This window comes from Octopus bimaculoides, chromosome 14 (genome assembly GCF_046866305.1).
Source record: "Octopus bimaculoides isolate indiv1 chromosome 14, ASM4686630v1, whole genome shotgun sequence".
NCBI classification, from domain to species: domain Eukaryota; kingdom Metazoa; phylum Mollusca; class Cephalopoda; order Octopoda; family Octopodidae; genus Octopus; species Octopus bimaculoides.
Genome location: NC_142941.1, coordinates 30,194,399 through 30,221,800, shown reverse-complemented (window position 1 = coordinate 30,221,800; position 27,402 = coordinate 30,194,399). Strand labels below are relative to the sequence as shown.

The 27,402-nt window shown below is 37.0% G+C and overlaps 1 protein-coding gene across 1 annotated transcript in view; it reads right to left on the bottom strand.

Annotated features, from left to right (window-relative positions):
• LOC128249382 (uncharacterized) overlaps nt 1–10,319 on the bottom strand; it is a 24,934-nt gene extending 14,615 nt beyond the window's left edge. The window contains exons 1-2 of the mRNA XM_089362620.1: nt 10,035–10,319; nt 1,628–1,711 (exon numbers count right to left, since the gene is read on the bottom strand). Coding sequence (XP_089218746.1) covers nt 1,628–1,711; nt 10,035–10,041 — 91 coding nt within the window. The 5' untranslated portion in view covers nt 10,042–10,319. The remainder of the gene's footprint in view (nt 1–1,627; nt 1,712–10,034) is intronic.
• Nucleotides 10,320–27,402: the final 17,083 nt, after the last annotated feature.

The window sequence follows — 27,402 nt, the reverse complement described above, 5'->3', positions numbered from 1 at the left end:
CACTTCCTGGTTACCTTCGTGACTTTGACGGAGTCCACTCTGTTGCAAACATTCCAGATCAAGTTTGCGGTTAGAGAATACTTTCTTCCCTTCCTTCCACTTCTTCTGGCCACGGGATCCTTCATAGGTGCTGTCTTTTCTCCTGGTTAAAAAAGTGTGTGTGTGTGTGTGTGTGTGTGTGTGTGCGCGTGTGTGTGCGTGTGTGTGTGTGCGTGTGTGTGTGTGCGTGTGCGTGTGTGTGTGTGTGTGTGCGCGCGCGCGCGCGCGTGTGTGTGTGTCCTGAGTGTGATTTTAAAATGGCATTTGGTAGTGGAGCTCTGGTTCAGGAGTTCCAGGGTTCTGAAGAGTGTGGAACCACTTTTTAACCACAGTTGTTCCCGGGTCTACTCTGTCCCGGAGTAGTAGCATCTACCAAGTTCACAGGTACGAGTTAATTAGCATATGTAATGATAATCAATCTGCGCACGGAGTCGCAGAAATACTCTTGATTGGTGTCAGGACATGCAGTCAAACTACCGGGAGTGATGAACTCATAGCTGTGTCACATCATCCTGCTAGTAAGGGAACACTCTGATGTAAACCTGCGGTTTCACGTGATTATTGGTCATCTCGCTTCGGCCTGTCAATGAGTACTAACTACGGAAACTCAAAGAGTGGTATTTGTGTTGTATAAGCGTTTATCACTATAATCCAATGACGTACAAATGTATCTTTATGGTGATCTCATTTGTTATTCCATCTACAGAAAGTATCGAACAGTAAGAATGAGTGCTCAACACCGCATTTGAGGGATAAATATTCTTTATTTGCGTGTTAACTACACTGCCAATTGTTTCATTTGGAAAAAAATTCTACAATCTTTAAGCGTTCCACTTTAAAATGCTGGTTATCGGCTCTATTTTGAATGAGAATGTGTGCGTGCGTGTGCGTGTGCGCGCGCGCGTATGTGTAACCCAAATTATCGAAACTCATGAATCTCAATGAATTGTTTATTTATGTGTACTTCGAGATCCAGTATTTCAAAACAGGATTATTTCACATTCTCTCAAAAGTTTTTTAAATTCTTACGACGTCAATAAAATGTTTTAGTCTCGCCATCAGGAGGGTAGGACCCACGGCCCTTTACATGGCTTCCGAAACAACGGAGAAGGAAGATTGGAGGAAAGAATGTTTGCAAGAGCGTTGAATCCGTTAAATGCAGCCGTGTGCAAGATGACAGATTTAAATTGAGCGACGGGTGTACTCTACTATATATGTATACCACAGCAGGATTTGAAATCGGAGCTCAAAAGTCGGAACAACTATCCCCAAGTATTATGACTTGGTAGCATCTACCATGCTTTCGTTACCCTAGAATGGTACTTAATTTCTCGACCTGTAAATGGGCATATTTGAGAGGGACACCTCTTCCCACCTCATTATAATAGTGAAACGAGAAGGAGCAGTGTCAACATTAGATAGAATGCGTTACAACATTTGTTCGGACCCTCTCGCTCTAATTTCAGACCCCACAGAGGTCAACTTTGTCTTTATATTGGATGAACATTTGAAAACTTTGTTGATATATTTATTTTGAATTTTACTGTTGCTTTAACAATTGTCGAGTTTGGAATGGATTGATACTTACCTCTAGAAATACAGATTGATATCAATAGTATTTGAAATAATGTTTGCCTGGCAAAGATCTGTCGAAATACATCAGCTATTTTTACTATAGAAAGAAGAAAAAGGAAGATTAGAAAGATGATGACAATGATAATAATGATCATGGTGATGATAATTGTGATGATCGTGGTGATATAGGGAATCCAGTGTTAATGTACACACGGATACACACATGTACATACACACACACACACATTCACACAAACACACACACACACACACACACACACACACACACAATGTAAAAATTTGTCATTCGACTCACAGCGAATGCACAAAATTATGATCAGCTTCTTTTTATTTTCGATTTTTAAAATTATTTCGAAATTAAAAGAGCAACTGACCAAATCGTAATATCAGTTGATGCAATACCGTTAACTTTCTGATTGGCTGTATACCATGATCAGAAAGATTGTACATGACAGTATAAAAATATAACAGTTCAATTTTCTATTAGAACGTGCTTTTTCTTGACTTATGGACAACGAACCGATTATATATAGGCGCAGTAGTGGCTGTGTGGTGAGTAGCTTGCTTACCAACCACATGGTTCCGGGTTCAGTCCCACTGCGTGGCATCTTGGGCAAGTGTCTTCTACTATAGCCTCGGGCCGACCAAAGCCTTGTGAGTGGATTTGGTAGACGGAAACTGGAAGAAGCCCGTCGTATATATGTATATATATATATATATATATATATATATATATATGTATGTGTGTGTATATGTTTGTGTGTCTGTGTTTGTTCCCCCCTCCCAACATCGCTTGACAACCGATGCTGGTGTGTTTACGTCCCCGTAACTTAGCGGTTCGGCAAAAAGAGACCGATAGAATAAGTACTAGGCTTACAAAGAATAAGTCCTGGGGTCGATTTGCTCGACTAAAGGCGGTGCTCTAGCATGGCCGCAGTTAAATGACTGAAACAAGTAAAAGAGTAAAAGAGTAAAAGAGCATATATATATATATATATATATAGGAGTGGTTGTGTGTGATTAGGAGTTTGCATCCAAACCACATGATTCTGGGTTTAGGCCCATTGTGTGGTACCATGGGCAAGTGTCTTCTACTATAGCCTCGGGCCGACTAAAGCCTTTTGAGTGGATTCGATAGACAAATTTAAACAAAACCCCTCAACAAAAACACCTGCTTTATATAAATGAACAAGTTGTTTGTACATTCACAAAACTTTATTTGACAAGTTCAAGAAAGGAACGAAAGCGATAATAATGAAGAAATAAAAAGATTTTCTTCCAAAATTCTTTTTTCTCTGTACATCACACCTAATACCCTATACACACACACACACACACACACACACACACACACACATATATATATATATCCCCACTTAAATGCAGATGGGTTGTGGGGATAAATATTACTTTTCGGTATTAATATCATTTCATCATTTCTGTCGCTATTAATTATTTATGTATGTACGTGTGTGTGTGTGTGTGTGTGTGTGTGTGTGTGTAGGCACGTCGTTTAATAGTTAGGGTGTTGTACTCATGATCATACGATTCTGGCAACGCAAAAGCAATTCATTTCACGTTGCTCCAGTCCACTCAACTGATAAAAATGAATAATTCTTCTCGAGGAATGTGAAGATGCAGGCTGGAAAGCAGAGTAGTTTCCAATCGAAATCGGATGTAGAGGGTTTGTTGGACACAGTGTGAGGTGACTGCTGTTATCGTTAGGTCTAACACATCGTAAAGTAAATACTACCATGACCGATGTCCAAATTACAGTGGAAAAGGCTAACCACTGGATTTGGTTAAAAAGAAGCAATGAGCGATGGCTAGAGAAATATTGAGCTTTGTTTTTAATAACCAGTTAATCTAGCAAGCGGGGCCTCATATCAGTGAGTGGGGTGGCTGGTGCGCATTGATGCCGTCGAAAGGTAGGCCCCGAAACGGCACGCATTCTTTACCTGATGACCCCATACACTTGCTGGCTTCCGGTATGCGGAGGTCTCGACTGGTAGCACTTGCATGTGCAAGTTGTTTGCAAAACATCTATACGTGTGTGTGCGCGTGTATAAATACATAAATGTGTATATGTGTGTGTGTGTGAGAGAGAAAGAGAGAGAGAAAGAGAGAGAGAAAGAGAGAGAGAGAGAGAGAGAGAGAGAGAGAGTGAGAGAGAGAGAGAGAGAGAGAGAGAGTAGATATAATTATGTGTGCATATGTACATATACCATGTGTACCAGCAAAATTGGCGTTTGGACATACTGGCACAAGTTTTTGTAAGAATCAATGAAATACCCCATTGTGATATTTAGCACGAAAAAGAGCAGGCTGAAATCGTTTTGTGCCGCCTCACCATGTCTTCCCAAGTTAGCAATGTTGAGAGGATTTCAGTAACGGTACCAACATTCATTCTCTGAAGAGATCAATCAGAAGAGATCCAATTCAATCCATAAGACTCTTGAATTAAAATATTTTTTCTCCTCTACTATTTATTCTATATCCTTTCAAAATTTCTCCCAGGCATTACCCATTACAATTCGTCTTGGTCTAACAGCCCTAAATGTCTGTCTTCGTCGATTGTTTACTTCTGTACGTCCACTCTGGTGTCGTTTGTTCGTTCGAAACCCTAACATTCCACAAATTTTATATCTTAAAAATTTCTGGATGCTGCTGTCTTATGAAGTCTTCCTGTTTTGTCGTTAAAAGCATGAAACAGGGAGTAATATTACAGTCGACAACTGAGGAGTGTTTAGACTTCTTTTGGCATTTTGTCCCATACTTATCTCTCGTTGTGAGTTTACATATTTTTCTCGCGTTGGTGATATCCTGTTTTTAATCTGTATTTTCATTTATTATATAGGCAACGTATGAGGGTTCGACAGTTTCTTACTGAATAACCATACAGATGATTTTATTTAAAGTGATCAAATGTTCGTGTAGACATAAGCTCACTCCCTTCATCAAATCGACACTACCTCTACAGGTGCAATTGGGTGCCACATGTCAGATGTCGAAATGATCGCAGAGCAACATGAAATGAAGTGCTTTCCTCAAGAACACAACGCAACGCCCGGTCTGGGAATTGAACCCTCGATTTCGCAATCGTGAGTGCAACACTCTAACCACTTCTGCACGCTCGGTTGTCCATTGGGTTCTGTTACTGTTACTTCTGCCTCGTAAACAACTGTCTCCGCATTGCAGTGGCCGTTCAGTGGACAAGTTGTATTACCCCTGCATGAGCATCCTGCCTCTGCCTCAGGTGTGAACCTACCTACTAAAATCTCTTTTACACTAGGTTCACAGCTAGGTTCTCAGAGTATGTCTATTAAATATTTTGTTGAATTTATTGGTACGGGGCAAGTGTCTATCAACTAAACAAAGAAAGATCTCACCTACTCCGGTCTTAACATTTAAAGAGAATGACGGTGTGAACCACAATACTTTCCGGTGGTGGAAAGTATATATGCATATATATATTATCGAAATGTATATTATTAAATATTCATCGTGGTTGATCTTACCAATCGGCTTCGCCTAAAGACTACAATGGAATGTTAGGTAATAATCCGATTATATAACTTTACGCTCATCAGAGTTAGCCGATGTGGAAGGGAATATGGCTACTGCTATCTATCGTTGGGGTGGATTAGTACAACAAAAAAGGGCTAGGGGATTAGGTTAGGAGTTATGTTGTGAAGCCGGTAAGAGTTATCTTGAAGTGGGGAGGGTATGCATTATTAATGTGGTGCTCCGGTGGGGTTTGGGTATGTGATATGTGTAGTGGTGTCATGCGCACAATTTTTCGAGTGTGTAGGTATATACGGGATTGGCCGAAAGTCATCTGACAGTAAATCAAAATTCCATAAATACTATCTGTAATTTTGCGTTGACTCGAATGGAAAAATGTGTCGCTCAAAAAATAGTTTAATATTTATTTACTTATTACTTATCTAAATATTAACTTATTATATGGTTTCTATAGAGATTGATCAATTAGATCTACCTGGTATTTAATAGTGGACCAGCTGAGGTTAAAGAACATATTAATTGTATACTGATTTAATTAAATTGAATTATTTTAAGTTGTCGAGACACCGGTATTATCTTATATAAGCTGAGTATGAAATAATAGGGGTACAAGTATTAGATTTATTTAAGACTACTATAAAATAATGATAATAACAATGATAATAAAATGATCAGTTAGGGTAGAACATCATAGAAAAGGAATAAAGACAGCTTAATCACTAAAACCATAATAAAATATTCATACCTTATTAACACCAATAGCAAATATTTATCGAAAATGTATAATAATTTAAGTAAAACAATGTCATTTTTGTATAAAGTTAAAATTTAGGGTTATCAGGAAGGTTTATCATTGAGGTGAGAGACCAAATTTACTATAAATTAGTCAAATAATAATCTAAGCAGTTTAATTTTAAGTTATGAAGATACCCATATTGTTTTATAAGCTAAGTATGAATTTATAGGGGTACAAACATTTAGGTTTGTCTGGAGGCAATTATAAAGTATTAAAATGGTCAGGTAGGGTAGAAACACCATAGAAAAGGATATAAAATAGCTTAATCACTAAAATCATGATGAAGTATATATACAACTTAGTAACTTCAATAGAGATGATCTATAGAAAATAAGTAATAATTCAAGTATTTAAAACTAAAATTGTTAATTTACTTAATTAGCTTGTATTTATAATGACTGATACCCAGTATCAGTTCTAATTTAATTAAATTTTATGTCTTTGTGCAGCTGAGGATTGCAACTTTTCTGGTTGTATATCTCTAGTCGTCAGGCAGGGAATACTTTCAGAGAAGCACCTTTCCGACCCATATGATGTTATCTACGTAATGAAGACAACATCAAGAGAGTTTGATCTGCAGACTTAATCCATAGCTGAACTTCGCCACTTGGTAAGTAAATGCCGAACTGGTCGATCTCTCTAGTTTCTGGTCTGATGAGACCTTCATCAGAGAAAGATTATCTACTTTCTGTGCACAGAACCATTAATAAAGTAACAAACTCGGATATATATAAACTTGTTTGTCTAAATTTCATAGCAGTATATATATATAACCTTTCGAGAGATCGTGAAATAATAATTTTTGGGGGAATATAATAATATATCCAGAAGTAGACACATAAAGCTATAAACCCAGTATTTACATGTTTATAGATTTATATGTGTGCTTCGAGATATACTATTCCCAAAAAAAAAGAATTTAATTATATGTGAGCATGTGTGTGTGTGTATTTATGTATGTGCGTATTTTATCTGATTCACTATTTTAACACACACGCACATAAGTATAAATAAACACAGCCATAAATACATACATACATACATATATATATATATATATATATATATATATATATATATATATATATATATATATATATATATATATATATATATATATATATATATAATGTACATATATATATATACATATATATATGTATATATATATATATATATATATCTATATTCATGTATATATATACATATATACATGTATGTATAAACGTGTATACATAAGTATGTTTATGTATGTATGTATATATATATATTTATATTATATATAAAGGGCATTAACTGTGTATTAATGTCTCACGCTATCGAGGGACTAAATAAGTAAAAAAAACTACCAAAAATAAGCAAAACTACCAAAATTTCATTACGAAATTTTTCGTTATTTTTTCATTATGAGGTTTTTTTCACGCTGACTACTTGATAAATTCTTATAAAGAATTTATCCTATATTATATTATATATATTTATATATATAAACATACATAAATGAACATATGAATATATATATTCGCAAATATACAGGCATATAAAAATATATGCTCATATATGACTACACACAAACGCGCGCGCGCACAATGCATATATAAACATATGTCAAGAAAGATTTAAGATTTTCTTCACTTAAAAATCAATGAATATATTTTTTTAAAAAACTTTAGAAAACAAAACGATGCGAACCTCTAAGAAGGAATGTGTGTGTGTGCGTATGTGTGCGTGTTAGACTATGGTGCATTATTATCACACACACACACACATTCCTTCTTAGAGATTCGCGTCATTTTGCTTTCTAAAGTTTCTTTTAATATAATTATTGATTTTTACGTTAAGAAAATCTTAAATCTTTCTTGACATATGCTTATATATGCATTGTGTGTGTGCGTGTGCGTGCGTGCGTGTGTGTGTATGTGTGTGTGTGTGTGTGTGTGTGTGTGTGTGTGTGTGTGTGTGTGTGTGTGTGTGTGTGTGTGTGTGTGTGTGTTAGAATATGATGCATTATTATTATGATTATAGAATAGAAGTAGAAACACATTGGTGGTCCATACCAAACACTGAAGTTTTAATAATGCATTTTAGTTTTTCTAAATTTATTTTGACATGTGACATCTCAGATCAGACACTTAACACAGGGGAAATAATCCTTTCTTAATAATATTCTATGAAGATTAGAAGTTTGAATTTGAAACTAAGGAACATGAAAAATGATGCATAGAATATACATATTTCATGTTTTTTTATGCTTTACTTATTACGAATTTCTTAAAATCTATATTCAGTGGTCTTTCTTAATAATATTCTATGAAGATTAGAAGTTTGAATTTGAAACTAAGGAACATGAAAAATGATGCATAGAATATACATATTTCATGTTTTTTTATGCTTTACTTATTACGAATTTCTTAAAATCTATATTCAGTGGTCTTTCTTAATAATATTCTATGAAGATTAGAAGTTTGAATTTGAAACTAAGGAACATGAAAAATGATGCATAGAATATACATATTTCATGTTTTTTTATGCTTTACTTATTACGAATTTCTTAAAATCTATATTCAGTGGTCTTTCTTAATAATATTCTATGAAGATTAGAAGTTTGAATTTGAAACTAAGGAACATGAAAAATGATGCATAGAATATACATATTTCATGTTTTTTTATGCCTTACTTATTACGAATTTCTTAAAATCTATATTCAGTGGTAGTCATAAAGGAAAGAGTAGCATGTATGATCTTTTCAGGACATCTGTGATTGGTGAGAAAAAAGCAGGAAGTTATGCTTCAACCGAATACTTGATTCTATGCTTGCAATAGAGTGGAATCGGATAAAGTCAACTAAGGATCGGATGGTTTAAGTTAAACCGGAGGATGATCCTTTTCATTATTTTCTGTTTCTGTCAGCCAAATTTTACTCATAATACCTTGGTTAATTTGAAACAATGATGAAAGACGTTGCTGCGCAGTGAAATTGAACCTGAAACCACACAGCCATACCTAGTCATACAGTAAAAAGCAATGTAGATTGTTTTATGTCCATACTTTTGTCCAAGATATTACTATAAATTGGCTTCAATCAAGAAACGAAACGTCGATTAGATTTCTCTCACTCTTTTTATTACTTTGTTCATATCCTATTACATTGAGTAATAAACCTACACCCGTCGCCCAGTTTAACACAGCCAGCTAAACCTAAGGTCTTTTTTTCTTACTCTATGCAACATCACTCGTGGACGTGTGTCTTTCATTAGAGTTTTCTTGGCTACGGTATGGGACCATCAGCACAGTTTGCCAACCCACGTGCAGAATGTTTTTACGAGACAACACTCATGTGGATGGTCGTTGGCTAACAATAAGTTCATTCGTCCTTTGACATGTTTTGTGTTTGGTCCTGCAGAGTGACCACAGCACTCCCCTCACCTGGCGCCAGGTGAAGTAGCCGGCTTAGTCGCCGGTCACCCGACCATGGAACAGCTAGAACTTGGTTAAAAGGTACCAGTAGCACGATTTTCTTGATCTGACCCAGGACACTCGGCTGTCTTTAGTGAAGTTCACTTAGTTGTTGCAAAAATCGGAACCAGGTCTTCAGTCTGAGGATAAACTGATATGTTATGTTTTTATGATCTCTGTTCTTCAGACCTGGCTGCTCTCACATTGCGTCCATTTAGACTTCTCAAACCCACTCGTCTTCCCATCTTTCAACACTCTCAGTGTGTGCAACGACACCGATCCTGCACTAACCACTATTCCCAGTTTCTCCTCCACAGAACATCGTCTCACTGAAATTTTTCTCTCCTCTACATGTCAATTCTGCATCAATTCAAACACACCAAGGTCTCTCGTCTGAGCGGGCCTGTAAAGATCATGAGCAATGTCCTTTCCTCCCGACTCAGAAAGTATCATAAAAACTAGCGCTGCTCTCTGTCCCTTCATCTAAAAAGACAAGGTTTCGTCTTCTACTTTTTTCTCTTCTCACCACTGGTTTTGGACATCCTGCAAAATTCTGTGGGCGCCATGAATAAGCAATAAACAAACAAATATAAAATACACTTCAATAAATTTCACAGCTTACCTGCCATTTTTCTCCACTCTCTCTCTCTTTCTCTCTCTCCCTTTCTTTCTGTCTCTTTCTCCCTTTTTTTCTCTCTTTAACAAATTTCAACCGAAACACTTCAGCACTTTACGGAACTTCAATCCTCAGCTAACCCACGTCAACCAGTTTCTTTGTCTGTATTGTTGTTGTTGTTGTTGCTTTATGATTCAGTAATAAAGTTAGTTTCCTGTTTACCACTAATACAAAACAAACCACATTAACTTACTTAGATACAGTATGCAGGCAAAAATACTGTTACTTAGTACTTTTAATAGTCACTAATGATGCATGTATATATATATATATATATATATATATACACACATCTATGGGGGAGGAAGAAAAAGAAGAGAGAGAGAAAGGCTTAGACACATACGCTTGTGCGACCACCTTCGATCCTTCAAAGAAATTAAGAGTCAATAATGATCTATTTGATAAAAATCACTTTGTCACTTTTTTTGTCTCCTCCCAACTCTTCCCTTTCCCTTAGTTTACCTCTTCCTCTCCTATTTCTCCTTCTGTATCATTGTCCTTTTCCTCGCTTATTGTCTTTTCCCTCTCTATTTTTCTTTATCTAACTTACCCTTCTTTTCTCTAGCTTGCTCTCCCACTCCCTCCGTTTTACCTTTAGCTAACACTGTTCCCCTCTATTTCGTTTTCTCTAGCATCTCTCTCCCTCTCTCTCTTTCTCTCTCTCTCTCTCTCTCTCTTCCCTCTCTCTTTCTCTCTCTCTCTCTCTCTCTCTCTCTCTCTCTCTCTCTCTCTCTCTCTCTCTCTCTCACTCTCGTCAATATGTTTCATAAAACATTCCAAAGCTGATCATTACCTCCCTCAATATGCATGACATATCTTTTGTTTCCTTTTAAAATGATATTTAAATATCATTACAAGGTCAGTAATTGGTTGATATATGAAAGTACTCAGTGAAGCAATTAATATCGAATCATTAGGCATACGTAATTGTATTGCATTATTTTAAAAGAAATCCATAATGCATTACCTTTGAATTATTAACTATGCGTGCAGGGGTGGTTGAGATGTGAAAGCTCGCTTTACATCCATGCAGTGCTGAGTTTCGATCTTGTTAAACCTGTTTTCTTTCATAACCTGGATTGTACAAAAACTTACAAGTAAAATTTAAGAGCACCAGATGGAATGCTTGATTCCGACGAGGTCAATTTTCCCTTCCCACCATTTTTTTTTCTGTGTTCGATAAAATAAAGTACAATCAAATTATGGGCTCGCTGTTATTGACTAACTCCTTCCTTGAATTTCAGGCCTTGTACCTCTACTAGAAACAGTTCTTTAAAAAAGTAAAATAAAATAAGGCAAGTAAAAAAAAATCATCATCATTATTTTTATTAAAGCAGCAAGTTGGCAAAATTGTTACTGCAACCGACAAAGTGCTCAGCGGTATTTTTCCCGACTTAACATTCAGTGTTCAAATGCCCTGAGGTCGACTTTGCCTTTCAGTCTTTTGGAGTTGATAAAATAAGTACCAGTTGAGCAATGGAATTGATGTAATTGAGTTGACTCCTGTCCTAAAATTCTAGGCCTTATGCCTATAGTAGAAAGGATTATTATAACTTCCGCCATAGTGAAGGCGGAGGTATTATTTTTAGTCGTGTTTGTTTGTTTGTCCGTGGACAAGACATCTCAAGAACTGCTGGATGGATTCGGATGAAACTTTCAAGGATGTTTGGCCTCGTAACTGGCACGAAGTGATTAGATCTTGGGATAGATCCGGTACCGGACAAGGATTCTGGATTATTTTTCGTTTTTTTTTTTACTTAATTTTTGAGAGCGGTCGAGTTCATTTTTAGTGTTCTCGTTTGTGAGAACAGTCGAATTTATTTCAGATAATCGTTGAGAAGACGTTGGTGTTGCCTTGGCGGAGGTTTGGGCTCTCTGTGTACTCTTGTTATAATTATTTTCAGATACATACAACAAATTAGATTGTTGGAAAAGAAAAAAATCCTATTGGCCTACAACAAGTAACTTTAGATGCCAAGAACCCTCCTAAATATCCTTGCTGTCCCTAATAACAGTTTTCTGGAGATGTACTAAACTGTGTTTTATACCTATTTCCTCTATCCATCTGTTCAAATCTTTAGAGATAGTTACCAATACACCCATATATCCCTACTGGGATATATTTTATCTGCACTTTCCATAGTCTTTGTAATTCAATGGCTAGGTTCTGGTGCTTTGCTATTTTTTCTATACCACTCATATTGATTTTTTTTATCATTTGGGACTGTAAAGTATTTACAGTCTTCACTAGATTCGAGCCATTTAGCTTTGGCTTCATTACCTTCGTCACCCTTCTGATGTACTACTTCTCTATTTTCTTTTTCATTTCTATAGTTTGTACTTTGTCAGATTCTAATACTCCTAAATACTTAGACACTACTAAATCAGGCCTTCTAGTTTCTATTACTTTGTCAGTCTGAATATTAAAGTCCCACAACATCTTGTATTTCTTACTTTCTAGTACTTTACTAGGTTCATGTTCATACCATTCATCAGTACGTTCAAATCTTAGCTTTCTACATAACTCCCAGTGGATTACTCTCCCTGGGTTGTCATGTATTTTCTTGTATTCTTTCTGTGCCAGCATGCTACATTCACTTACTATCTGAGTAACGCTATCCTTTTTTGATTTGCATAATCTACATTGGGAATCTACTTGTTTTTTTGTCTATCTAGGCTTTTATCCAATTAGTCCTTAATGCTTGATCCTGTGTTGCTAATAACAAACTGTCTTTCTTTCTTTTCAGCTTTCCTTTTTGCAACCATAGCCATGTCTCACTAACTACTATTTCCTGCAACTATCTTTAGGAATCTACCATACAATGCCTTCTCCTGCCAGTCAGATAATTTCTGTTCTTATTTCTGATTTTTAACTTCGTTTGGGTTTTTGATTTCCCTAATTGTTACTGTGACTCTAATCAGCTTTTAATACACTTTCTCCACTATTACCTACATATGACTCTATATCTACTTTAGCTGACTCCATGTAGTCTTCTACTTATATTAACCCTCTTCTGTCTTCCTTTCTAGGTAAGTATAATCTTGCTATTCTTGCCCATAGGTGGGGTCCTTCATTCATATTGAATTCCTTTCTAGTTTTTCTGTCTAGCTTTGCTAATGCAGTTTTTGTCCAATCTACAAAAGCTGCTGAGTATCTAAGTAATGACACTGCCCAATCATTTACAGTCTTCAATAGATTCGGTCTATTTAGTTTTAACTTCATTAGCTTCTTCACCTTTCTGATGTAATCTTTCTCAATTTTCGTTTTCATTTCTATAGTTAGTACTTTGTCAGATTCTAATACTCATAGATACTTATAACTCTCTCCTCCTTTCAATGATTTTAATGTCTGGCCATCTGGTAATTGGGTGCCTTTGCTGTTGACTACCTGTCCCCTTCTCATGACTAATATTGCATATTTATCTATGCCATTCTGAACTGATATATTGCCTTTATCTTCTTTAATACTAAACTCAAGGGGATCAAACATAACACAAGTATTAAAGAGGACAACTAGTACCCCTGGAAAATTCCTCTCTTGATATTAACATTCCCTAAGAATGTGTCACCTGAGTAGAGATCTACTTTCCATTTTTTCATGCTAATGCTGATTAATTTTATGTTGCCTGCTATACTGTATATACTAAAACATTTTAATGGAATAATTACTATTTAGCATTGCGTAGCATATACTGTATAAAGGATCGTGGGTAAGGCCAAAGCAATGCGAAGTAAATGCAAGGTAAATCACAAGAAAACAAATATATGAATTAACGTAGACTTACCTTGTATTCAATATTTCGGAGTTATGACCCCATTTTCAAGAAAATAAACGAAATCATATCTTTGTTTTCTTGTAATTTACCTTGCATTTATTTATTTCGCATTGTCTTGGCCTTACCTGCGATCCTTTATGCTAAAACATTTACTTATCCATGAGTGTCGGATCATGTCATAGGCTTTCCTATAATCTATCCATGCTATCGTTATTGTTAAATTTTTTCTAGCGTTTACCTCATTTAGAACTGTTTTGTCTATGTATAATAAATCATGCGTTCCTCTTGTCTTCCTCCTGCAACCTTTCTGTTTTTCTGGCAGTAAGTTCTGGTTGTTAAGGTGCTCGTAAATGCTTTTTGAAGGCATTCCTGTTAACAGTTTCCACACTAATGCTTGATCTATAGTTGCTAGCTGTATTGCCCTTGTTTTTATCTTTTATAATGAGTATTGTCCTCCCTCTAGTCATCCAATCTGGTATTATTCCTCCATTAAGGCAAGTTGTTCACTCAGCCTCCCATGTAAACTACTAAATTTCTTTAGCCAGTACTCTTGAAGTAAATCTGGTCCTGGACCCTTCCAATTCGGCACTTTTCCTAACATTTTACTCATTAATGCCCTAGTTAGTCTTATATCTGGCTGCTTCTCACTCACTACTTCCTCCTTCACTTTCTTTAATCATACTGCATCTCCATTATCATTGACTGGCTTATCCCAAATATTACTCCAGAACTTTCTAGCTTCTTCAGCATTAGGTTTCTCACCTTCAGTACTTTTTTCTCCGCTATTTATTTAGTTAAAAAATCTCCTCTGATCTGTCTCAAATAATCTATTCTGTTGATACTGAACTATTCTTTTCTGATATCTGGAGAGCTTGCCTACTATTGCTATGATATGTTGTTTCAACTCTTCTATTACTGTCCCAGATCCTTTCTCTTCGATTAAGTATCTTTCCTCGAGGGAAGATTTGCATCTTGTGTTTCCTAACTTGTTCAGTTTCCAGGCTTCTATTCTACTCAGATCTTGTCTTAAAGTCTTCACTTTATTTTGTAGTCTTTTTTTCCCCATTTGCTCTTTTTTAATCTTTCCTTGTGATATATCTAATCTTCTAGTGGCTACTGCCCCTCCTGCACAGATCAGTAAGTTAGCATCTCCTATATTTTAATATATATCCTACTGAATTATTTTCCTAGTCATATCTAGCAGCTTCCTTCTTTTGGTTCTCTTTAATGCTGGCAATGAATTTCTTACTTCTTTACTCATTACTTCCTGCAACTCATCTAAAATCTTCTGATCTTCCTCACTTAAATTCCTTAAGTCACTGGTGCCAGTTGTCCCTTCTTTATTGGTAGCACTATTATTATTTTTCCCTTAGGTTCTTCTTTGGTTTGAGCCGTCTCTCTTATGTTGTTCTTTGTCTTTCCTACTGCCTGGTCTTTCTTTTCCAGTTCTCTTGTGATCTCTTCTACCTCCAATTCTGTCATCCACTTTCTTCTCATAATAGCATTAGCTTGATCTACTAATCTCTGCTCAGTCACTTTAAACAAACCCTTCTCTACCCAAAGTGTTAACATCCATTTTATATAGCCCCTTATTTTAGGTTTACTTTCTAAATAGCACTGCATCACTATCCTGTTTTCTTCGCTGGTCCACATCCTCTTCCTTACTCTATTATCTGCTGATGCTGTATTCGGATAACAGCTGTGGTCATTCTGCATCTTTACTGAACCACTGCCAAGCGAGAGGCTTTCCCTTAAAGGTCCATCTTCATTTTCGTTGTTACAATCAGAGTTCCTTTGGAAACTCCTGTCTCTCATAAATTGAGGTAAGATAACGTTCGTCCGTTATTATTATTATCATGATCTTATTTATTTATTTATTTATTTACTTATTTATATATTATCATTATTAATGTTATATGAAAACTCACAGCTTATTTTGCTAGGTATGATGGAAAGTCTCAGCTGTCCACAGCCAGCAGACTAAAGTGGCAATTGTTTACTGGTCATGCTTCCAAGCAATGCTGACTTTTGTATGTGTTCTACCTTCACACTTGCCATGCTGGTAGTTGAATGCTGATACTTCTAAGTGCACCGTTTTCTATTGGTATCACGTCTACTCTCTTCATTGACCACAACCTTCGTATTTCCTACTTTAAATCATCATAGTTGTTAATTCTTTCTTCTTCTTTCACATTGATCCTGTTGTCACCGGGGCATACTATGTCGATTATCATGCACGTTCTTGCTATTTTATTCACCACAACAATGTCCGGTTTCCTATGTCCGGTCAGGTGATCGCACTGGATCATTACATCCCACAGGATTTTGCAGTTCTCATTTTCGGTGACTCCTTCTGAGGTTTGCTCATACCACGTCTTTGCTCTTTGTAGGCCGTGATTTCCACAGAGCTCCCAATGTATCGTTCTTGCCACATTGTCATGGTGTCGTTTGTATTCGCATTGTGCCAATTTCAGGCATTCGCTAACGTTCTGCCATACCGTTTCACCCCTCTCACCACACGTTCTGCATTTGTCACTATCGGTAGTGTTGTTAATTTTGCATTTCATATAATTGATCCTTAACAGTTGTTCCTGAGCTGCGCATATAAGTGCTTCTGTCTCTATCTTCAGGTCCCTCCTCTTCATCCATAGCCACCGGTCCTCTGTATCTGTCTTGGCGTTCTCATCTCTTGCAAACTGACCGTACATTTTTCCTTCCATGTTTTTTTCTTTTTTCTTTCTTCTTTTTTTTGTGCATTTCTTGTTTAAATGTTTATTTAGTTACACAATTTTCAGTTTTGATGACACCGGCGTTCTTCGTGTGTTTCAACAGTGGTTCCACGGCATTTCTTATATACCACCTTAGGCTGTTTTCCTCTGCTTCGATACAGTTCTGGCAACTGATCAAACCTCGCCCACCTTTTCTTCTGGACAAATACAGCCTATCGGTGTCACTCGTAAGGTGGAAGGCTCCGTGTACTGTTAACATTTTTCTGGTCTTGGTATCCATTTTCTTCATTTCTCTCTTTTGTCATTTTATAATTCCCGCTCCATACCGAAGTGATGTTATCACTCACGTATTAACTGCTTGGACTTTATTCCATCCAGTCAATTTTAAGCTCAACACCAACCTCAGTCTTCGGAAATACCCCATCCTCAGTTGCTCTTTCATTTCCTTTTCCATTATCTCGTTGCGCTCTAATACACCGAGGTATTTGTATCCTTCCGTTTCAATTTGCTTAATCAAGTATCTATCCGGTAATTCTATCCGTGCCAGGGACTGTACCTTGCCTCTTTTTAGATAGATTACACCGCACATCTTGAGTTCAAATTCCATTCTAATATCAGTACTAAAACAGTGGACCGTGTTCACCAAGGAACTCATCTTTGCCATACAGTTTCAAATCATCCATGAAGAGGAGGTGGTTGATTGTTTATCATTTTTTCTTTAGTTGATACCCCAGGTTCGTTTTCCTGAGTACCAAGGTCAGGGATATCATGTAGAGAAAGAAAAGCAACAGAGATAGGCTGTTGCTCTGAAAAATCCCTTTTTTAATACCCAGGGTGCCCAAACATTTTCCGTAAGATGTCAGTTCAGTTTTCCATCCCACCATTCTTCTCTTCAGGAAACACGTTACATTCCTCGCAATTCCAAACAGATCTAAGCACTTGATGGTCTATGATATGTGGAATCATATCATAAGCTTTGCGATAGTTAATCCAGGCCATTCCCAGATTTGTTCTCCTTTGTTTACAATCTTGCATTGCCCCGGCGGTAATATAGCGTTCTCATCAAGAAATTTATATAGTTCTGCTATTCCTCCTGGCAGTAACTTCCACATTAACGGGAAGCAGAAATTTAGTCTGTAATTGTCAGCAACATTTCCCTTTGATGCATTCTTCGGGCACACCACCGTTCGTCCTTTTGTCAACCAGCCCAGAATTTCATCTTCTCAATTGTTCAATGCATTAGATTGTTCTGCGATCAATTTATGGCAACTACTGAACTTTTTTATCCAAAATCCTTGTACACAATCAGGTCCTGCTGCTTTCCAATTGCTTATCTTTTTACTCGTATTTCTGATACTGTCTTCTGTGAAGTGGACAGCCTCTTGCTGGGGATAAGCTTTTTTGCTGCAGAGCCATTCAGCTGTAGTATTATGTTGTTCTTGCTTACTCCATATCTTACCCCCAAAAAGTTGACTTTCATCAGCATCAGGGACTAATCTTTCACTTGTTTTATCGTCATTAATCTCTTGATAAAATCTTTTTTGATTGGTTCTAAACAATTTGTTTTACTAGTATTGCTTAATCTGTTGTTCAAACTTAGCTTTGCTTTTTTGCATGTATGCGCTGCTTCAGTTCTTCAATTACATCATTCAGGCCGTTTGTATCTACACCATACATCTTACTAACTTTTTCGAATTTCCATTCAGTCTTAAGTTCTCCATTTCTTTTCCTGACAAGTATTGACACCACACTGTTCAAGGAGTTTATATCTTCAGAAATTCTCCTTTTCCCCAAGGGTCGTTTATTTCCTCTTCTATCCGTCGCTGTTTTATTCTCAGTAGTTCTCAAACCCGTCCTTTCCACCTACTAGCAGCCTTGAAAAGATTAATGTTCTTTGGTTCAATATGACTCAGTACAATATTGACTTTATTCGTCTCTTGATTTAGTCTCCATTGGTTAGTCTTCTTAAAGTCGCACACAAATTCTGTCCCATCTGTGATTAGTAGATCCAAAATTCTGTCTATTATTAATCGATCTTCATTATTTAAGTAGTCACTGATCTCAATTCTTTCACGATTGACGGTATTATATTCTTGCGAACAACTCTCCATCTCTTCCACTATACCACTTTCATTTCTCGCATGCGCAACCTCACCCGATATCCTTCTTTTAATAGCTTCTAACTCCAGTTCTGTTAACCATCCATTCTTTCGTATTGCTCTTGCTTGGTCACATAATCTCAGTTCAGTAATTTCGAACAGTTTCATTGCCTTCTATTCACTGTGCATTCGTTTTCTGTACCCTCTGACAGGCATGCCATTCGCATCCACTGGGGAGCTTCGGTAGTAACACTCCATAACCATCATGTTTACTCCACCTGTGTCTTTTAAGCATGGCTAGCAGTTACTGGATTACGACCGGGTCCACCCTGCTGCACAGTGGAGCACCTTCCGAGTGCAGCACCTTCACCATTGTTTCCAGTCCCGTTCACACCGTTATCCTCATTTATTTTGCTTGGCATTTTCACTCACAAATGAGGTGTGTTTTTAGGTTACTACCAACCGGTATTTTTATCGAGGCACCATCTCTATCAAGGTAGTCCACCAAGGCGGCTGGGTCCTTTCTCCTCTGGTTTTGGACTCAGAGCGAACCTTCTCTTAGGCTGATTACCACCCAAGGCTAACGAGTACAGCCTACCCGGAGCACAGGTTATTTGAAGGCACCAGATGCTCGCCTTTTCTCACACTTCTCCTGTTGGTTTGGTGAAGGAGTCAACCAAGACTGCAGATCTCTTACTACCCATAAGTTGGGCCTATTCCCTTCGCATTTCTGTGTGCTGCGGACCATGAACCTGATTCTAACTAGGAAATAGGTGAGCGTCAGTTGGTCCCGTATCTTCATTCAAATATTACTCCGGAGGTAAGTCCCGGTTCGCAGTTCATTCGCCTTCATCCCAGGCATGGAGCCATTGGACACTGACAGGTTTTCACCACTATGACTAAGGAGTCCTATTTACCCCAGTTTTAAATCAGAGTGTTCCTTCTCCTAGACAGACTGCCAACCAAGGCTTACGAGTTCTGTCTACCCGTTTTCGGAATGACCATTGAATTTTTTAGTTCCTTTACTTTTTGCCAGGTTTTGTTGTTAATCCCACATGGTGTCGAAAATCCACCCTCCTCACCAAGAAAGCTTAGTGAAGTTGCCGGTTTAGTCGCCAATGACTTGACATTTTCACAAAGTCACTTGTTAATGATTCTGGGTAATCCTTGTTCACTATTATAATTTCACTATTACTACTATAATCCCTAACTTATTATTTCCTAGTTCACAACTATAGTTTCACAATTATTACTATAATTATATTAATATAGTAATATATATATTAATTATAGTAATAGAACCGAGTGGTTCTAATATTGTCTCCCCCGATTTCTTTAGACAACAAATGATGGTAGATGATTTTTGAACGTAGCGTCGGCAAGTTGGGACTACCACAACTAAGATATCGAAATTTATAAACAACATTTCACAGTTTTAAGAAGCTAGAGTATTCTATCTATAAACACCCCATCGTATTTACGATGAAGGGATTTATCTAAGGCAAATCACATCGTACTTAGAACATAAAAATTTATAAACATCTCAAAGTTTTGGCAAACATAGAAAGTACTAAAAAAGGCTTACACATAGGGGTGGGGGGAACTGTTAAATGACCATGTCATCGTGTGAATTATTATTATTATTATTATTATTATTATTATTATTATTATTATTATTATTATTATTAAGACGGCAAGCTGAGTCGTTAGAACGCCGGAAAAAACGCTTAGCAGCAATTCGTCCATCTTTATGTTCTAAGTTCAAATTTCGCCTAAGTCGACTTTGTTTTTCATCTTTCCAAGGTCGATTTAAATAAGTACCAATCGAGCACTGAAATAAACTTCCCCACCCCTCAAAATTACTGGCCTTGTATCAAAATAATAATAATAATAATAATAATAATAATAATAATAATAATAATAATAATAATAATAATAGTAATAATAATAACAATTATCATTATTATTATTATTATTAGTCGACTTTGCCTGTCATTCTTTCTGGGTCGATAATTTAAGTACCAGTGAAACACTAGGGTCGATTAATCGATTATTCTCCTCCCCACAAATTTCAGGCCTTGTGCCTATAGTAGAAAGGATTATCATTATTACCAATAAGGCGGTTAGCTGGTAGAATCGTTAATACGCCGGCCGAAATGCTTCGTGGTATTTCGTCTGCAGCTACGTTCTGCGTTCAACTTCCGCCGAGGTTGACTTTACTTTTTATCCTTTTGGGGTCGATAAGCTAAGTATCAGTTGCGTACTGGGTCGATCTAATCGACTAGCCCCCTCCCACAAAATTTCAGACTTTGTGCCTATAATAGAAATGATTATTATTGTTTTTAATATTCATTGCCGAACCAGATCTTGATTTAGAAGCTCCCATAAGCCTATTAAATGTTTTCCTTTTCAGAGAAATGTATTTGTTAATTTTATTGTTTCATTTAACCTAACCTAACCCTAATTCTAACCCTAACCCTAAGCCGACCAGAACTGTTAGGGACTGACTGGTTGGCTGGGTCCTTTTGCTACAGCCAAAAATTTGCATAAAAAGACTTCATAATGAAAAGAAACTTAAAACATTATAAACTGATACATTCCGGAAACAAATTGAACCATTGGAAATTTTGTAAAAGGTTATTAAGTACTTCTATCTTGTCTCAACACATTCAAGCACGTACGAGAGAAAACTATTCTTCCGTAATAACTTGTACTGCCTACTAACAAAACCTGAATCAATTAAGCTATCAATCAATATTTATTTACATCTTACAAAAAAAACAGAGTTAATTTCTTGGCTTTATTAATCTGATACTCCCAAGTCAGTGAAATACACTACAAATCGATGAAACTGTGATATTTTTGTATTACTGAGATGCATATTTTTTATAGTGATTAACCTTTCACTATCTAAGGCAGCGTTTCTCAACCGGGGTTTCCCAGAACCCTAGAGTTCCGCAAAAGGTTCCTAGGGTTTCCACGAGAAAGAGTGAGATAAGCTAATGCTAATTACATGATCGTAATATGCATGCACAACATATTATTGGTTATTGTAACTTAATAATATAGACATCATCCTATCTAACCTATTATGTTATCAAAAAAATATAACAACCATTGGGGATATATTTAGTGATGTCTGTAATTTATGGACACCCTGTATTTCTTTTCTTTATTTTTACAGAAATACCTAATAACCCAATGTGGTGGTTTTTTGAAGAGGAAACATTCAGTAAATTCGGATGAGGCTAATGATGAAGAGCCACAGTCTCCTGACCAATTCCACTGCACTAGTAGTTCAACAACGGAAAGAAAGAAAATGTGTCTTTACCATGAAAGTTACTTATCAATGGGTTTCACGTGGACCGGTGATCCAAGCTCTCCCATTCCATTGTGTGTCGTCTGTGGCAAACAACTTCCAAATGCAGCAATGCCTCCAGCTAAACTAAAAAGACACTTCACAACAAATAACAGTCATATGATTTTTTTTAAAGGCTGTTGGAATCTCAGAAGAAACAGAGTACAGCTTTTGTGAGTAAAGTTAACGTCAGTGAAAAGGCTCTAGAAGCAAGTTATTTGGTAGCAGAAATTTTTGCACAGAAAAGGAAAAGTCGCACAGTTGGTAAGAACTTAATACTGCCAGCTTGTAAAATTATAGTCGGTAAAATGCTTGGGCAAAATGCACTACAAGAAATTGAAAATGTTCCACTTTCAGATAGTACAATAAGTCGACACATTGATAACATAGCACATGACATTGAAGAAGTTTTGCGTGACAGTTTTTCTATTCAGTATGATGAGTCAACAGATCTTACCAATAATTGTCACGTAGCTTTTGTAAGATTTGTCAATGAGGGTGAAATTCAAGAAAATTTCCTATGCTGCAAAGAACTGTCTCAGACAAGCAAAGGAATAGATGTATTCAACATTTTGTCCTCATATCTGAAAAACAAGAGATCTCTCCTGGAAGGACTGTGTTGGCATTTGTACTGATGGCGACCCGTCAATGGTTGGCTCCATAAAAGGTTTTGTTTCTCTTGTAAAACAAGAAAATTCTGATATAATTTCAACACACTACTTTCTTCACAGAGAGGTTTTGGTTTCAAAATCACTTGGAAATGAATTGAAAAAAGTTTTTGACGATACTACAAAAATGGTCAACTTTATTAAACAAAGACCAGTTCACTCCAGAATGTTTAAAAGACTGTGTGAATGCCTGAACAAAGAACACATAAATCTATTGCTATATACGGAAATCCGGTGGCTGATTAGAAGAAAAGTTTTACATAGGGCGTTTGAGCTGAGAGATGAGTTGCAGAAATACTTTCAAGAAACCAATAAGCAAGATTTTGCTTAGTGCTTTGAAGATGAAACATGACTGCAGAGGCTAAGCTACTTATCAGATATTTTTCATCACATGAATCAACTGAACAAGTCACTGCAAAGCCCCAGAGAAAATATACTGGCTTCAAGTGATAAAATTCTTGCATTTAAAAGAAAAGTGAATGTGTGGAAAAAACATGTAGCAAAAGGAAATTTTGAGATGATCCGCTACTTCATGGGCTTAAAAGTGTAAAGGGATATCAGAAAATTTCGAGTCTTATTGAATCCCACCTGGATGGACTATATATCAGAATTGAAAATTACTTTCCTTCCCTTTCAACGCAGGTATATGATTGGGTGAGGGATCCATACTCTAAATCTTTTGGTCATCCTGAAAACCTGACATTAAAAGAAGAGGAAGAACTTTGTAGGCTGCAGTGTGATCGTACAATCAAAATAAGATTTACAGACCTATCTCTGAACAAGTTTTGGATTTCTGTGAAAGAAGAGTATCCTGCCATTCATAGGAAAGCAATAAACATATTGCTGCAGTTTTCAACCTCTTACATGCGTGAGCAAGCCCTTTCTTATTTAACAAGTATCAAGAGCAAAAACAGAAATCGTCTCCTTTCAATTGAAAATTAAATCCGTGTATTTATCTGAAGTTCGACCTCGAATTAAGTATTTGTGTAGCAAAAGACAAACACAGGTTCCACATTAGAGAAGCACGTTTCACTTTATCAAATGGCTTTGAAAGTAACTTGGTGGGTTCTGCCTGTCAAGAAACACTTGATCCATTGTAGTAACTTTCCAGAGATACCAATATTGGATAGTGTTTTCAAGAGGATCTTATGATCCACCCTGTCAAAGCCTTGCTGAAATCAAGGTAGATGACATCAGTATTCGAGCCCTCTCCCAAAGCTCTCAAAATGTCATCTAGGTGATGGATGGAGCTTCGTTAAGCAGTTCCCTCCATTACAGAACCCATGTTGGTTGGAGTTCAGTAGTCTGTTACTTTCAAGAAAGTGGGTTATCCGTGATCTCACCACCCTCTCAAATACCTTCATGATATGAAAGGTGAGCGAGATCGGCCGATAGTTCACTGCAAGGGATTTGTTTCCCTTTTTGAAAACAGAAACAACAGACTGAGACAGAAAGTTTTCAGGAATATAACCAGCATCCAGTGAGTTCCTCCACCTATTAGCAAGAGTTCCTCCACCAATTATCGAGCTTACTGCTGAATTGTTTAATTTCGTTTATTGCTGCTAAGACATCAGGGGCGCCAAACGTTATGTCCGATATAGTGTATTAAGGATTAATATCACAGATACAGTCCAGACTGGCCATATCAGGGTTGCTAAAAACAGAGCAGTACTGTTTCTGCACTATCTCACTCATGGTTTTGGCATTATCTTGGAGATTGCCATTTTCATCAATTAGAGGGCCAACAGTGGAGACAGTGACCTTGTGTTTTTTCACAAAAGAGAACACTTTGGGGTTGAGTATGATTTTCTCAATGGCCCATTTCTCCTCAGCTATTCTCAGATTATTGATAATGGTCTCCATGCATTGTTGGTTATTTTTTTTTTTTTTCGAGCAAACTGATTGCCGTCGAATACATGTGTGGCTGTTGGCAGTATTTTGGTTTGTTATTTTTTTTTGTTTGTTCTTTTTATTTTTCTGATAATCGTTTTTCTGGTTTGGGGAATTCTGCACTTAGTTTCGTTCACAGGTCTTGGTGGTGTGTTTAGTACATATGTTTGTGACAGTGTCTACAAAGATCTGCCAAGATATTTTTATGCTGGAGGAAGTGCATGTATGTGTGAAAGACCAGTCAACATGTGATAGATCGTCTATGGTTGCATCCCAGTCGGCATCATAGAGATTCATGGTATCAAATGGGTGGGCTGGAGAGAGGTCACTAGGGTTAGCTTTTGACTGGTGGAATCTCAGGTTACAAAGAACCCTGTCATGGTCTGAAAGAAGGGTTTTTTCCACTGAAATATTGTGTATTGTGTTAGTGTGTTTACTAAACACAAGGTCTAAAATGTTCTATCTTAATGTAAGGACAAGAAAAACTCATTCATAAACTCGAGAAGTGACTCTACTACTTCTTTGTCAGTAGTTGAGGTGGGAGTACCCGATTTCAAACTGTTGGTAAACCAATCAACACATTATAGATTAAAATCTCCCATCATAATTATGTTATTAGAATGGCACTGTTGAATAAAGCACTTAATGCTGTTGAGGCATTCATTAAAGTGCAGTTTGAGTGTTTGAGGTAGCCTATACAACACAACTACTATCAGCTCGTTGGTTTTGTTGCAAAAGGTGACATATGTATATATATATATATATATGTACATATATATGTAAGTACATACATTTATATACATATATATACATACATGCCCTTCTGGACATGCCCACGGTCACTCGGAGAGCCACTGTCACTAGCTACGCTGATGACACAAAACTATCTCAGGCAATAAAGAATCCTGATGATATTGTAAGCCTACAGAATGACCTAAATGCAATATATGAGTGGGCAGAGCAAAACAATATGCAGTTCAATGCGGAAAAATTTCAAGTACTGCGCTACAAGGCCACAAGTGCCTCCCAACTGGCATACACAGGACCTGGAGGTACTGCAATCCCAGAACCACAAGCCGTGAGAGACCTGGGCATCAACATGTGTAGTGATACATCATTTCACATGCACATTGTCAAGTTGACAGCAAAGTGCAGACAGCTGGCGGGGTGGATACTGAGGACATTCCGTACAAGGGATCAAAAAGTCATGTTGACTCTATGGAAGACATTTGTCCTGAGCCGCCTAGACTATTGCTCTCAGTTGTGGTCACCACACAGTGTCAAACGGACAGCAGAACTCGAGGCAATTCAGAGGCACTATACAAAAAAGATCGCCACAGTCTAGCAGATGAACTACAGGGAGCGACTGCAGGCACTAGGTCTCTACTCCCTGGAACGCAGGCGGGAGAGATATGTAATAATATACATATGGAAAATACTGGAAGGACTGGTGCCGAACATTGGCATCAAGTACTACAGGAATGCCCGCACGAGTTTCCACTGAATGGTGCTAAAGGTGCCGTCCACTGCATCTCACATAAGAACGAGATACTGCAGCAGCCTCGGTTTCAGAGGACCTCAGCTCTTCAATGCACTGCCAAAACATTTGAGAGACCTGCAAGACACGGATGTGGAGGTCTTCAAGACAAAACTCGACGCTTTCCTCTCCACGATATCAGACGAACCAATGGCTCGAAATGAGATACAGTTTAGGGCAGCGATGTCAAATTCTCTTATACACCAGATATGCCATCAAAACTCTTGATTGGACTATATCAGGTGCAGGAGAAGAGCCATGCAAGGAACGTGATGAGAGCAAAGCATAAAGACAGAAAATCACGGTGGTGCTCCAGCATGACCACAGGCACTTGGCTGAAACCCATAAATAAATAAATAAAAATACATATATATGTACATACATATATATGTACATATATATATATATATATATATATATATATATATATATATATATATATATATATATATATATGTATATATATATATATATATATATATATATATATATATATATATATATATATATATATATATATATATATACATATACTCATATTATACACATATATATATACACATATATATACATATATATACACACATATATATACATATATATATACATATATATACATCTATACATATATATATATGCTAGCAGAAGTGCCCGGCGTTGCTCGGGGCTTAATTGTTTTAAAGTACTGTTGATGATTCTACTCAATTATGATTATTGAGGGAAAGATTGCTATAAGTTGAAAACCAACCAATCAAATTGCAACTGGACAGAAAACCTTGCCTAGAGCATTGCAGCACTCTGAGAAGTGGGTAACAATAGAATGTGAGGTGGCCCTGAAAAAGCTGTTTTATTGTTCTCACAATTGTAACAATGTCTTAGCAATGCAGATGACTTAAGACACGCACGTACTGTATCAGCTCTATTCCCCTTGGGAATAACTGGCAGTGTTTGCCTGAAGTCCCCTGAAAGAAGAAGTGTTATGCCTCCCATGGGAACTGTAGAGTCTTTGATGTCTCTCAGAGATCTATGTAGCGCCTCAAGAGCACCTCTGTGGGCCATTGTACATTCATCCCAAACGATAAGCTTGCATCGTCTGAACACTTCTGCCTGATCTGAGCTGTTACTGATGTTGCAAATTGGTGTGTCCGTCTTCGCTAAGTCAAGCGGAAGGCTGAAAGTGGAGTGAGCTGTCCTGCCGCCTGGCAACAAAGTAGCCGCAATTCCAGATGATGCCACAGCTAAGGCAATGCCTTGTGT